The sequence below is a fragment of the Hypoxylon fragiforme genome, assembly GCF_022984875.1.
Source record: "Hypoxylon fragiforme strain CBS 206.31 chromosome Unknown GGS25scaffold_8, whole genome shotgun sequence".
NCBI lineage: Eukaryota > Fungi > Ascomycota > Sordariomycetes > Xylariales > Hypoxylaceae > Hypoxylon > Hypoxylon fragiforme.
In genome coordinates, this window is record NW_026054763.1 from 1,276,670 (window position 1) to 1,291,764 (window position 15,095).

The 15,095-nt window shown below is 45.8% G+C and overlaps 1 protein-coding gene across 1 annotated transcript; it reads right to left on the reverse strand.

Annotated features, from left to right (window-relative positions):
- Positions 1–3,621: 3,621 nt before the first annotated feature.
- GGS25DRAFT_411803 (MADS box protein) lies at positions 3,622–5,308 on the reverse strand. Its single transcript, XM_049258498.1, has 3 exons — positions 4,566–5,308; positions 4,301–4,435; positions 3,622–4,233 (listed from the first exon to the last, which is right to left on the reverse strand). Exons 1-3 carry the CDS (start codon positions 4,815–4,817, stop codon positions 3,946–3,948), a joined length of 675 nt encoding a protein of 224 aa, XP_049113825.1. The 5' UTR covers positions 4,818–5,308; the 3' UTR covers positions 3,622–3,945.
- Between the last annotated feature and the right edge of the window lie 9,787 nt (positions 5,309–15,095).

Below are 15,095 nucleotides of genomic sequence, written 5' to 3' on the forward strand. Positions count from 1 at the left end.
GACGTCGAAACCCGCTATAGGAGTAAGTAACCGCAGTAGAAGCATGCCTACCATTCAGAAAACCTTCTCAAAACTGCTCAATATAGTAAAAGAGCATTCATATACCCCCGCCAGTCACCTCCACGTCCCCTTCATCAAGGCTTCATGGATCCTTTGGGGGGGTGGTCTTTGCTACTACTACTGCTACGTAGTTTGCCGTCCGGGGCTCTGGGTCAGGGGGGATTCGATGGAGAACTAGAGTCGTTGCGGGGTGGGCTTTTTCCCACGTGTAATTGGGTTGGCCTTACCATGTTCATGGTAAATCATTACCGCTATAGTTAGCTCCTTGATAGCAGTCACATAAGGCTAGATCTGGCGAGCTTATTGCTTACATAGGTAGTGCTGATAGTGTTATTCTATATAACTCCATACCTAATATGGAGATAGATACTGAGTGTTCCTATCCCATAGGTCAATGAAACGCCCTATGCTACCTAGAGATAAAAGGGGTTTTATTAAAAGACACTCTCCCCGCTACGGCTTGCGTACTTGGGCTTCTAGGTATGTGCGTGAGTGAGCATGGCCCAATGAAGAGGGAAAGAAAGGGCCATGTATATAGAAGAACTACGACAAAAGGTGGAAAAGGGGGGGGCACGTTTCGTCTAAATTTCTTGGTTAAAGGGTGCCTGGGCTATTTGATTCGACATAGGATAGACAGTTCACGAAAGGTCCTATCTATCTATGACCTCTCTGTATCTAGTCATGGGAGATATACGATACCATACCAAGGAATGGGAGACACGGCTTTCAAGGTGTTAGGCAAATTGAAGTACCTAGTACAATCAGCAGGGGAGAGAAAAGGGGGAAGGAAGGAAGGGTGGGGGCCTGTTTGTGTAACGATTATTAGGTAGGTATCGAAAGAATCGCATTCGACGACACTTAGATCGGTAAGTACCTAGCCCCTATTCAACTCAAATCAAGACTCGTCAGAAGCTCGCTAGAATCGAATACTACCTAGCCACACGGCTATCATCTAGGCGGTCTAGGAAAGTACAGAAGTGGACAAAGTGCTCCCCCTCCGGCGAGTTGAGATGTACTCTCACGACAGATAGTCTCATGGCTCGCCAGCCGACGGCATCAACAATACCTATGCAACATTCCTTTTCTTCTAATTCGGCCTGCCAAGGCATGACTGACTGGGTGACCATGGACGGGAGTCAAGCCTGATATTTCATTTTCCCAGAGCCTGCTGCATCGCAGGTCTTCGGAAAGTGGTTTACCAAGGTTAGGGGGTTATCTGATGTCCCTCCTCGTTCTAGAGCTTCGAAAGTAGGTAGTTGTCCTACCTGCGTGCCCGTCTACCTACATGTATCTATCTACTGGCCCGACTTGAGTGAGCGTATCGATGAGCATACACGTACAACTTACACGCACAAAGAACAGCACAACTTCTCCAGATAGGGGCCTAACATATGCCAAGCCAACCACCCCGCCCTACCAACAGTATGAAGGTATAATACCAACAAAGAAGAACAGCAGCCAGCAATCGTATTAGCTCCCACAGCCATCGACCCTCTCATACACAAGTATCATACCTACCCCCCAGGTCCCGAACAAAAACCTAGCTACCTGCCAACCGACTCCTTACCCTCTACCCCTTACCCCTTAATCTCCCTACACCAACACCAAACAAATAAATACCTACTAATGCTGTTATAGAGCCAACCTAACTCAGCAACAACATGAATGTAAAATAAAACAACACCCTAAAAAAAAATTTCCACCTGCCAAAAAAAAAAAAAAAAGCCGAATTTCCTCAACATACTATAAAACCATCACCAATTTACCAACTATCAACCATCACCAACCACCACAACGACCCGATCACAGACACAGGCACAGGCACAGGCACAGAAGACACTAGGCAACACACACACACACACACACACACACACACACACACACAAGGAGAGACGAGACACGGACAGAAACGAAAAGAAAAAGGTCCAGTTCCTTTCCTTACTTCCTACACATCACCTCCGAGCGTGACATTTCAGATAGCTACCGTGTACCGTGTACCATGTATCGTCGCGTAGGTACCTACTTGCCTGCCTGCCTACCTACTCAATTACTAACCAGCCTAACCTTAGATGAATACCTAGGTAGGTAAGGCACCTTGGGTACTGTACATACGTTGTATGTAGTCCGGTATGGTACGAAAAGTATCACGTAGGTAGCCCGAAGACGCGTCCTCGTGCTGCAAATGAATCAATCATCAATCACACCTCACACCTCATACCTCACACCTCATACCTCACACCTCACACCTCATACCTAACCGAGTCCCCCAAGTCTACCAGGACCCCTATAACCGAACAACTCACCGTTCCATAAACCAAGGCCACTAACCTACTAACCAGTACCAACCTATACATACATACATCATACTTCTACGAACATTTCCATCCATCCATGCAATGCAATGCAGTGAGCGTGTAAGAAGTGTGTGTAAGTTGAAAGCCACGAGGCAAGAAGTCTCAATGTTAAAAAAACTCAATTACCATACATACCATATGCTAAGATTTTTGGACATCTTGGGTTAGGGGTGGATGATTTGCTGCGGGAATGATTTTCCTATCGTACAAACTTTTTTTAACCCCCGGATACAGTAATAGTAGCTCGTTTCGTTTCTGGCTGTTGTCCCATCTAATCCCCTAGTCCAAGGCCTACCTAGGGTAGAAAGGATGACCTCGGACGTAGAAACACTCGGATCAAGCGCCGAAAGATGTTTGCCCAAATTCACGTGATCTCTCTCCCCCTTGAACCCTCCGAAAGTCGGGCTCAATATTTAATTACTTCGGATGAAAAGGGCAAGTTATTTTTTAATTTTTATCTTTTTAATAGAAAAGAGTGCACTCGGAATGTTATCATCCCTTTCACGAGGAATAAAAGTCAGGCCTCTCATAATTGAATGAATTGTGTGCTTGTGCTTGTGCCATATTACTGATCTCCGAACTACTTGTTTCCGGCTACCAGCTATGAAAATGACCCGGGCAAAGTCACGCGTCCACCAGAATGGCCAGAAATTTGTGACCGAAGGAGCCAAAAGGATAACGTCGAATGCTTCAACTTCGATTGGGTAGGCGTCTGTTTGACCTTTGCGAGATGCTCGTCCCAATATTCGAGTGACCACGTTATTGGTTTCGATTGATTGGCTTCATTCATGTATTCGTCAACCATGATTCGTAAATCATTCTCAGCATCTCCTTTGCTAAACCTAGGAGCGATTAATCCAGTTCGAGGAAGAGTTGTGCCCATGCGGACGCGGGGTGAAATCTCGACCTAGATCCTTTTCGACAACTGGCGACCTCGATGAAATGCTATCCACTCTAATTATGGGTCCACTTCTTCCTCCCTCCATATGCCTTGAGCAGACCACCAAGAGGAAAGCTTTTGGAGTTGTCGAAACCCTCCGCGGAGAAGGGATGCAGTATCAACGCATCGCATTGGCACAGGCTCCCTAACCATTGTTTTAAAATTGAGATAGTGGATGAGCATCGTCTGCGTCAGTTGGATATAGAAATAAAGCGAGATATCGAGAACCGAATCGCCCACTCAGCGGAACTATATTTCCCGTCTTCGAGATGCGATGAAAATTATTGGATACTTAGAACTCAAGTTGGAATCACCGAATCGCTGGGTTGCCACTTCAACCAGCGAAAAATGTTATGATATGAAAGATGGACGAAACTAGGATTGTAGTAGAGAAGATGGCCTCACTGCGCAGATCGGGAAAAAGGAGAAAAGGATAAGTCACGATGACCCAACAACGCCGGACCACCGAAGCCTTGCAATTATAGTCTTGTGTTAGGAATGCCTCGAATAAATAAAAAAAAGAGAACCTCATGAATGCATTAAATTCGGGGTATCAGGCGCAAGGCAATGTCGTAGCCGAAGTGGCAACGATCAAGATTGATGTGAGGTGTGCTGTGGCATACCAGCCTGTGACGGCATGCCAAATTGCGGACGTTGCTGTTGTTGTTGGTGTTGGTGCATGTAGTTTTGGTACGCGATAGCAGATGACGGGTCCAATACGGGGTTTACGTAGTTTGGCGGCATATGCGATGGCATTCCAGGTCGGCTTGTTTGAGGAGGTAGGTGTGAGTTAGGGGGCTCCTCAGGCGACTCAACGTGGTTGGAGTCATCAATTCCATTCTCGTTCCCTTGGGAAGGCTCAGGGGCGTTCAGACAGGCCTAGAGAGAACAGGTCAGTACTAGTTTTCATCTTGTATTTGATAGTTTCTGCATGCGAAATACGCACCTGGATCAGATTCTTGCCCTCGGCCTTGGTGACCAGAGGCTGTAGCTTGGGGGTGGTGAAGGTATACACCAGTCCAGTCTCGGACACGACTAGTAATAGAACTTGGGTACCGGTAAGAACGGAAAGTTCGTATGCCTAATTAGACGAAGCGTCAGCACCAATTTGGTATCGTGGTAAACTCAAAAATCGGATTCAGTAACGCGTTTAACGCGATGGCTGGCCTATTCGGGGCCTAAAATCGATGGCTGTGTCATAAACAACTTACCTTCTTCATAATACCAGCCTTGCGCTTCGAGAAGGTGATGTGGCGACGCGACTTATCACTAATAAACTTGATCTCAATTTTGCGACGCTCGCGACCACCCTTCTCATCATCATCATCATCGTCATCGGCAATGCTGGCGCGTTGGCGCTTTATGCCACGGTTCTCTGCAGGCCCGGCATTGCCATTTCCGACATGAGATTCATCAAGTTCGGTAGGCGAGGTTTGATCGTGTTGGTCTGTGATGTCGGCCATTTTTTTGGATTTCAATTTTTTTTCAAGGTACGACGATTGTATCACGAACGAAAAAGGCAAATTTGGTGGAGATACTGTTTTGGTCGTGGTGCCGACGACCTATACTTGATCTGGCGTTGAGCGGAGAGGCTCTGGGTTGTAGTAGGCTGTAAATTCTGTCGCAGAACCTGGTTGGGGCGCCTGCTGTATCGAGTCTGGTCTGGTGCGCGGAACGCAGAAGACGCCGAGCGGAATAAAGTGGGAGGATAAAGCGCCGACAAAATTCCAGCGGGTTGCAGGTGTTGAAATTGGGTAAGTACCTTATTTATTTTTCTTCTTCTTTCCTCACTTGGGTAAGAGGGGGAAAAATAAAAAAGTAAAAAAGAAGAAAAAATGGAGAGGAAGAGGAAAATAAGGTTTAATAAAAATAAAAATGGGAATAGTGAGAAAAGGTAAGGTAGACAGCTTTGTTTGGCTTTTGGCTTTTTTTAGACTGTCTGTCTATCTGTAGAATTCTCAACTACCACAGTGGGTAAGGTACCTAGTGTGTATAGGTAGGTAGGTAGGTAGGTAGGTAGGTAGGTAGGTAGGTAGGTAGGTAGGTGCTAGGTAGATAGATAGGTAGATAGGTAGGTAGATAGATAGGTAGAGTCAGGTCAGGTAAGCAGGTATGCACCGGTCGGAAGGCATGTAGTTTAGTGTATGTAGATAGTTATGGATTTGTCGATTCTTGTCGACATGTAAGTTTGGGTTCGGTCAGTTTTTGGCGTTGTTTGCCTGGAAGGGTAGGTGGGAATGTTAGTCAATTGTCCAAAACAAGAAATGTTGGTATAATAATAAATTTAAAATACATGAAGGAAAAAAAAAAATAAAAAAGGTACATTGAACAATTGAAAATGAAAATGAAAATAAAAAATAATAAAAAAAGTCAATTGGCAGCGCGAACCTCGAAAAGATTGGCAGTTGTCGTTATTGTGATTGATGGTCGGTGCTTTTCCCTCTTTTTTCTTTACTTTATTTTATTTTTATCCTCTTGCTTCAGAAGGGAAAATAAATTCGAGGTAGTTCTCAAAAGGGAGTCTGGGCGATTGTCAAACGGTACGCTTTGGGAGTTAGACTTCCCCTGTGAGAAAGATGAGATCAAAACGTTGTCAGTATCAAACTCGATTGATTGATTGATCAGGAAAGGTGAATGCGGGATGGTTGAAAAGAGGATAGCGAGGTGGTAGCACACGGGCTTTTGCGTGGCCATGGCCGCACAGTTTAAAAGAAAAAACAGCCAGAAGCTGCGGGGGCGTGGGAACAGGACACAGGACCGTTAGCTAAGTGGTCCACTTGGAACTACCAGGTGGCGGGTCGTGATTTCCCACTTCTGCCACTCTGCCACTCTGCCACTCCTCTTTCCTTCGCGTCCTTTTTGATGGGAGAAGCAGCCAAAGCAAGTCCAAGCAAGCCAAAGCAGCAGCAGCCCTGGAGCCAAAGCAACTTTGTGCAGGCTCCTCCCAGTCCCCTCAAATCCCTCCCCCCCTGCTTCCCCTACTGCCCCTGCTGCCCCTGCTCCCACACCCCCGGCCTCATTTGACGTTAACAGGCCCCTTGCTAGCTCTATCTGATCGTGGAGGTAGTTTTTTAAATCAAGCCAATCACATACCTGGTCCTCGGACGAACTAGCTGTCTCTGTGCTTTAGTGCAGAGCTAGTACTAGTAATACCACTTCAACCAAGTCGCGACAACGTTCGGTGGACTAACGTTAGGTCGACTAAAATGCGTGAGGTCGTGTAGCTGGTACGCCGAGATGAAGATATGTGCATCACGAACGCGATGGGATGAATTGCTTGGTTGTCCACTTGGGATACTTCCTTCTCCTCGAAGGCGCAAGGCAAAAAGCCTAGTTACGTAGGCAATGTAGGCATGTAGGCACGTAGTAGACACGCACTTACGTACATACGTCGTAGGCATGTAAGAGCTTACTTAAGGCTGGTCGTTCTGGCTGCTCGAAAAACACACATGCACATCCAATGATCAATGTTCAATGTTGATATATCGGTCTGCGACTTGGTAGTACCAGGTACCTACGAACTAATAAGACCGAGCAATCAAGAATCGAGTCTGCATATGTACCGAATACTATCTATTGCACTACATAATTGAACTAAGGCATTGTGTGTACAGAGTACCTAGTGTACCTACACTACACTACTAGGTACATACCCTAGGTGCACATGTGGGGAATGTATGTGCAGCTTGCTGAATTTGGAGAATAGCTCTTACTGCATTTTACAGAGGTTACTTAGAGTGGTTAGCCAATCAGATGTCCCAAAGGAGGATATGGCTTACCGAAGGGGGGAATGCAGACAGGGAACCTTGGAAGGTCCTAAAATAACGGTGCAGAAATTTCCGCAAGACGTTTGGGTCCCACTGGCCAGCTAGCCCGTATGGGTTCTTTCGTTACATGCTCCGTGCGGTCTGAGTGATCTGCTGGTTGGATGCACGGCTCATCTGGAAATGCCCCACATCGAGTCTACTACTATGTATGTAAGTACTGCATAGTAGTGTAGGTACCTTATGTAGCTGCCAGTCTGCCACCTGCCACCTGCCATCTGCTGAACTACCAGCAAAGCATACATCCATACATACAAGTACATTGTAACTAGCACCTACCCACCCTGCTAGGTACCTTGCTACTTACCTACAGTAAGACCAGGGGGGTCCACAGAGCCGAATCAGGTATCTACCAAATTCGGCACTGTGCTCGACTTCTTATTCGACCGTACAATTAGTGTCACCAGATTTCTCATGTGATAAGAATTATCCGAATTATCCTCAAGTGTATCCCGAGCTAATAACCTTAGTTCTTTCATACATATCGACTTACATACATACATACATTGATAGTACTATCATAGGTACTATGCCGTAGTAGTGCCTTTTGTTATTGTATTATGTAGGTACTTAGGAGGTACGTAGTTGCATGCCTCATCATCAATTTATATCGAGAATATTAACAAAATTTGGAGCCAACTCTGCTCTACATCTGTTTTTATCTTAAAGTTATTTATATACTCTACCACACAAGAGTCAAGGTCATATCAGTATCAGAACTTATGGTCCTCATCTATCTACAATTTGCTTAGAAGGAAGGCTGCTTGATGCCGGGCTGAAGAGTATAAAGGGTGTGGTTATTGTCATACCAAAATAATATGACTCCGAATATTTACATATTTCGTATCCGGCAAGGTTTATTACTGGATATATCTCTATGACGGTGGAGTAAATTAAAAGAGTCGTCTGACCTACCTCTTTACAAAGTACGAGTTGTGATTTACGAGAAAGGTTAAAAAAAAAATCGTAGGATGCTGATTTGAAGACGGCCACAGGCAAGTCAAGATTGACAGGCGAACCATGGAGTGTATGAGAAAGGGAGGCAATTCATAGGTATCGGCTACATATTGATTCATCATCATGTCCTGCTTCATAAAACAAGGACAACAGCTGTCATGTTCCGCAAGCACGCAAGTTTTAGGAGCATTGAATTTCCATGGGTAGGGTAACATATTCCAACAAGCACACGTAACTTTTGACTCAGTCATGAGATGATGGCATGCATTTCACCATGTCGGCTGTACTCTATTTTATGTACATACGTACGCCAAATCAGACCGGGTAAGTGTAAATGTGCAAATAAAGGCTTTTTTCACGTAAGCATGATTTTTGCCCGGAGTTTACGACATCCTCCCCCTAATTCACATCCATATATCGTTCAGTCTACAGTACAACGTAATATCTCGAGGATATTCGCCTTTGTCCGTCCTTCGGGAAAAAAGGGGGGGACTTGAAAGAGCGTGTATAATAGAAACTAAATTGTATTGTACGCTGGGCTCAAGAGCTAGCTACTAGGTAGTCTCAACCTAGTATGTATTTGGGCGTTGGCAGTTGAAAAAATGGTAGGGCTTAGTTTGAACGATGTTTGTAAAGAGTAAATCGTTAATGCCGAAGCCAGCAATAAGTAAGCATTCTGTAGTAGCGCAGCCTTCTTATTCTTATTCTTATTCTTCTTACCCTCCCCCCTTTTCATTCTTTCACTATTATCTTTGAGGCGAGTCGAGTTCAACAGCTTACATAGTATTACCGACCTAGGACGTCAGAGAACGTGAGGCATTGCGCAACGGACAGTACTTTTGTAGGTTTGAGACCACTCATCAGTCTCATCTCAGACTTCCGGAAGCATTTGTATCACCGGCAATTTTATTTATTGTCGATAATCTGACAGGACTACTACTAAAGAGTGGTATATCATTAGTAGAGAATATTTGACATATACACCATATGTCGTCATGTGTCTTTCCACCTATTTCTTCACATAAGGCATTTTCTCACACACAAGGCATACCCGTCGTTGAAGAGGGAGGGGCGGTTCATAATCGAGTGGAACACGGTGGAGCATCTTTGAAAGCCTGCTTGTCCATTCAAGACAGGTCTCACCTTGTTGCACATTTGGGGGGAGGGGATGCTAGTAATCGGCGATTGCTATTACTCTATTAGTGCTGTCAATGGCCATGGAATCTTTTATTTGTTTATTTATAGTAAGCCCCCGTCTCCATGAAATACCGAGGCCAGAACCTAACCTAGCTCCTACGCCATGCTCTCGGTATTTGGAGTACGAGGGAGAACAAGCGCAAACAAGCATCTGAAGATCACTTTTGTGACAAGCGTACATCAAACCCCCGGCTGTAATGGCAGATACGTAACCGTAGTGTATTGTGATGTATTATTGCACGGGTCCTAGGCATTGGCAGTGAAAGACAACTACCCCAAAGAGTTCGAATCGAATCCAACACGCTGGTTCCCGACAGTGTGAGTTTGCTCTTAGGTACATGGACACTGCTATTCCTTGCCCGGTGTATGTTGCACTGCATCACATAGCCTGCGGGCGTTCCATTGACGCCAGACACGCCATGTGCAGGTCATCTTCATATCCCTGGCGGCCCCCTCTGCCCCTGGTGTGGACGGCGAGTTATTGATGTATGTGTGTATTGTACATGAAATACCCTGTATATATCATCAATGCGGGCGTAATAGCTCCGTCTGCGTGAGGCGACCAGCTGCTGAGGATCTAGTGTAGACGGTCTAACGAACTAACACTACGATCATCTGCGTCAGCCAGCATTACGGGGATTCCGGCCGAGCAGCGTACAGCACGCAGCACAGAACACACAGCATTTGTGACATAACTACATATGTAGGTAGGTGTGTAGAAGGGGAAGACCGGCTCAATGGTTCGTCTATTACTATTACTGCATGTTATACGCATAGTAATAGCAATATCATCGATTGTAAGTGGCGAAGACGGCCTATGGTCAGCGGGCTTTCTTCAACTCAGTGACTCTTCTTCAATGGGCCCTGACATGAGTTTGCAAACTTGACAGCAATATTGACAGGCTCTTACGTACAGTAGTGCTTACGAGGCGGGCTGGGCTAGGTAGCACCGCGAGTAGTCCGGGCACGTGTTTCGGCCGACCTACCTACGATACTTTTGAACCCGGGCGGGATAACATTTAGGCACTGGTCCCTTTTCAGTACACACATAATACCTGGGTAGATGTTATTGAGATCCTGCAACCTTTTATGGCTAGGCTATCAATGAGACACCAAGCCTTACGAATTGTCCTCTTCGTGGCTTATTAGGAGACCTTGCGGTAGTTGAAAGATTCCTAGCACAACACGCTGTTTCTTTCTATCTTTAATTTTTTTTTTTTTAGCTGGTAGGTAGAGAAGGATCGTGATTACCGAATGGAATGCATGTGGCTTGATGCTTAGGTACACAACCATCCACAGGATATCCTATTGCAATACCTACCGCATACATATCAGTTTGTATGTAGTACGTATGTACAATTATCTGTAGTAGCTACGAGAGCCTCTGCCACCTGGCAAACCGATCCCCACTCCTCATCGTCAAGGGACCTGCACAGTGCACCAGCCTACCACACAGGGTTTGAGGGAACGGTTCTTTTGGTTACAACAATGCGGGCACACACACACATACACACCACTCACTCACACACATACATAATACACTACACTCCCACGCATGGGGGACAAACAGGGGTTCGAAATCACTATTGCCTCCGTTCCAATGAAATCCAGGCGGCTCGACCATTTTGGAGTTGGCCATATCGGGAATTCAATCCAGCAAGCTGGTAGTGGATGGATGGCTCGACGATTTCATCTTTATTACAGTACACACTAGGTATGGTAGAAAGTTTGTCCCTTTTGAAAAAGAAATGATAGAAAAAAAAAACAGTTACCTCCAGTAGGCAGGTAAGAAGATAGTTACAGTAGTTAGACTCGGGCATAAATATGTAAAGTAGCATCATCGTGTTTCGAATCGAAGCCATGATACCTATCTTTAGTATCAAAACCCATTCCTTCAAAGATTCCTACGTAAACGAACTAGTCAGCTAGCAGGTACATATGTAGGTATTTCTACACTATGTAAGAGGATTTGCATTTTGCCCACGCTGGAGTATCTACACTACATAATACCCAAGCAACTAATAAGTCACCGCAGAACGCCTCCTCCGATATGGGGGGGTGGTCGGGGTTAAGACTTACATGTAACTACTATGTAAGTCGCGTCAATTGGCCCATTCCTTAACAGCATCTCCCAACCAGCAGGGAGATTCGGTGCCCCTACCGATGCACCCTGCCGCAGTAACTAATGCCTCTCGCACAGACTTGGCTGTTCACGAGCAGTCTAGCAAGTCTACCTAGCAGCTAAGAGATTTAGTACTGCATTGATATTGATATTGTACATAATAGAAAAGGCCTTCCAAGGAAAAAAAAATGAGGAGTTCATAGATATGCCGAAATTCTCCAAAAGTTCTCATCATCCTTCCTCCATCATTGCTGTAACTTCGGTAGGCATTAGCTCGAGGCAATGGTAACAAAAAAAAATTAAAAAAAAAGTTGGGGACGCGATAACTAGTTATCCAAACCAACGGAGAAGCCCTTCATTTGCACTAGGAGGTCTCGTGAGGTACCGCCGAGAAACTTCTTGGCCCAGCCTCCGTAGTCCCTAACACGATGGCACCACTCTTGCCCCGTACGGAGCTAACAACTAGGGCCGTAACGTTGGTGTGGAAAAGCGGGTATACACTATTGCCGTCTTAATCATTCTATCCAGCGAAAGCGAGGGAGAGGTTAAGAGTTATTGGAAAGAGAAGAAGAGGAGGAGGAGGTAAGCATTGTCGTGTGCCTACCTAACTAGTATGTAGGTAGGTATGTCGGTATGTCGGTATGGATGTAGTTATGGATATGGCAGTTAATATGGTAGCCTCGGAGAAAATGTTGCTGTGTATGACAGTGGCGTACATAAGGACATACATACACTAATAGATACCTACATACAACTTACATACGAACCATTCAGGGACGGGCGTTTATTTCGGGTCTAGTAGGTAGGATTCGACATTTGGTAAGAAATATACATACATAGTTACCTACTGACTATCTAACAGGATCTCAGGACACAAAATAATCTCTAGCAATTTACCTTGCCTTGCCCTGGGCTGCTTGCCTGCTTGCTTGCTTGCTGCATACTATGTACATACATCCACATCGGGGTTGATCAGATACGAAGGGAGATAGATCGAGTTCTGATTTCAGACGAGGGATGTCGTCAGTTTACACGATTGGCAATTTGCTTCCGATCAAGAAAGGGAAAAGCGCCAAATCTCTCTCCCACGAGGCGTCCAGATTGATTGCGGCCCGCGATGTGGGAAACGTCTGTACTTCTTGTGCGGTTCGGCGCGATCTTCGGATTAGCCAGCCAGGCCTTGCTTGTAATGTATTGTACATACTACATACAGATGTACACACATACCCTACATATGTACATGCTGTAGTTACATGTATCCATATGGATATCTACACTATTAACTAGCCTACCTACCTAACCTAGCAGTACCTACATAATAGGCCTGTAACTGTACTGTATAAACCGACCCAAGGCTTTCATGGGGGCCTGTATGTTAGGCAAATCATCTCGTTCCACTCCATGCCACGGTATTTCAAAGGGAGGGAAGGGGGATGGGGAGATGGGGGAGGGGGTTGGGAGGAAGGGTTCAAAATTCCTTGCACGCACGTACTACGAAGTAGCATTGGTAGCATTGGTAGAATAAAAATAATTGGAGAAGAGCATCCAATAACTCTTCTGCCTCTCGGATTCGTACCCTTATCTTGTGAGGAATGGTGTTAAGAAGAGAAAGCCTGTCTATATCATCTATCAATTATTACACAGTAAAAAAGAGTGGTTCAATGAAAAAGAAAAAAAAAAGCAAGTTGCAGCGCAGCGCAAGTGCAGAGTGCAGAGTGCAGAGTGCAGAGTGCAGAGTGCAGAGTGCAGTGCAGTTTGTGTTGTGTGTGCAGGGCTCGGACGTTCTCGAGAGGAGTCCGAAAAGGGGAATTATTGATAGTTATTCCAACCCAGCGCCATCTTTCACAACTACAACGAGTCCCGGTTTCCGACACGGTCGAAGGTGATAGATAATGAGAAGTGGAAAATTAAATAAATAAATCAATAAATAAATCAAAAATGCCTGTATATAATGTAAGGCTTGTAATACCTTTGTGATGATGGATTATTATGGTTGTTGCGATTCACGGTGTCCGAGAAAGGATAGAATCTACGTAGCTACCCAGGAACCTTACATTTGATGTTGATAGTACGCATCTTGACAAGACTCTGATCGTGTTTCCCCAAGTTTTTGGTGTACCAAAGGTAGGACATCCATGTCTAGGAATCCAATAGACAGATGTTCATTGCCCTCGGAAGAGCGGCTTAGGTTGTGATGATATCTCCAATATCACATCCAATATGGACACTCTTACATACATACCTATGTACTGTGCAATACATACCACGTACATACCTACGTACCTATTCATATGCTCTAAGCGCTGATGTAATTCGGGGGATACTGCATAATACCTACTTACACATCTCAACGCCACGGACCAAGAGGTCAAGAACCAATTGGCTGATTTCTCGCATGCATATGATACCTACCTACCTATTTTGATTCCAGTGTCTCGCATCGGGGGCCGACCAACTCTCATGAAATAATGAACAATACCTAACAATAAACACGGCGCCGGGAGGTATTCGCAACGGAAGCGTTCTCCCTACCTACGGGCAACCTGAGAAGCCTAGCACCCACCTCCACGACATCAGACACGGGAGGATATTACCAGGATATCACGACATACATTGTAATTACCCGCGCGATCCCATTGCCCAACGAGAGAGGCAGAGAAAGAGAGTGCGAGAGAGAGAGAGAGAGAGAGAGAGAGAGAGAGACAGTGCCGGCAGGCAGAGGCAATTCAATGTCTCAGCCAGTCACCATTCCACTCCCGGTGGGTTTCACGCCCAATGAATGTTTATCTACCTACTGTAGGTAATTATGCTGTGTGTTACTCGTCGTTCCGAGGTACCAAGTTCTCGGGATGAGGTAGGTAGGTAGGTATGCTACATACCTAACTATACCGACCTTTATATCTACCTACCTACCTACCTAGTACCTGGCTTGGTGGTGGCAGCAGCGAGTCACCTTCCGAGCGCCATCGATTACACCTCCCGCTCATGGCTGGCGACATCTTCTCCCCCGCCCGCCACTATGCCAGCTGCCGTTGTGTCCGTTCGAGGACCACCATTGTATCTGCTCTCCGCTCTCTGCTCACCTCTCGGTTTGCGTCCCGTAGCGGTAGTAGCACGCACGCACGCACGCAAGCACGTACACACCTACATGTTCACTTGCTCTGGTGATGGAAGAGAGAACATTGCAGTGAACCACATTGCGTACCTAAACACAGTAGGTAAGCATTAGGTTGAGATATACAGTAGGTAGGTATTGGGTTGAGATACATGTGCATACCTACCTATGTTCGGCAGCGTGCCTAGGCATTTCTGAGGGGGTCCATGGCACCTAACGCGGCGTCATAGTGTCGACAGCGCAACTGCGACACCGTTGCCGTCGAGGGTACATGCTTGTGTGTGCACTTGGAAATTTTGGTAAAGCCATTCGGCGTGCTTCCCGAGTCACAGTCCCGTGTTACCTACCACATACCACTTTACCATCTACCACCTGCCACACACCACACTACTTGCATATCCTACAGTACAGTACATACATACATACATACATACATACATACATACATATATACATGCATACGCATAATCCCCGGTGGGCAAGGTAGAAGCCGGCGGGAATCTGGATCTGAGAGGGGGAAGGGGGG

Coding starts and splice junctions, on each gene's coding strand:
- GGS25DRAFT_411803 (XM_049258498.1), bottom strand. CDS start 4,817: ATGGCCGACATCACAGACCAACACGATCAAACCTCGCCTACCGAACTT. Junction 4,436..4,565: donor AGGCTGGTATTATGAAGAAG/GTAAGTTGTTTA, acceptor TCGTCTAATTAG/GCATACGAACTTTCCGTTCT. Junction 4,234..4,300: donor AGGGCAAGAATCTGATCCAG/GTGCGTATTTCG, acceptor TGTTCTCTCTAG/GCCTGTCTGAACGCCCCTGA.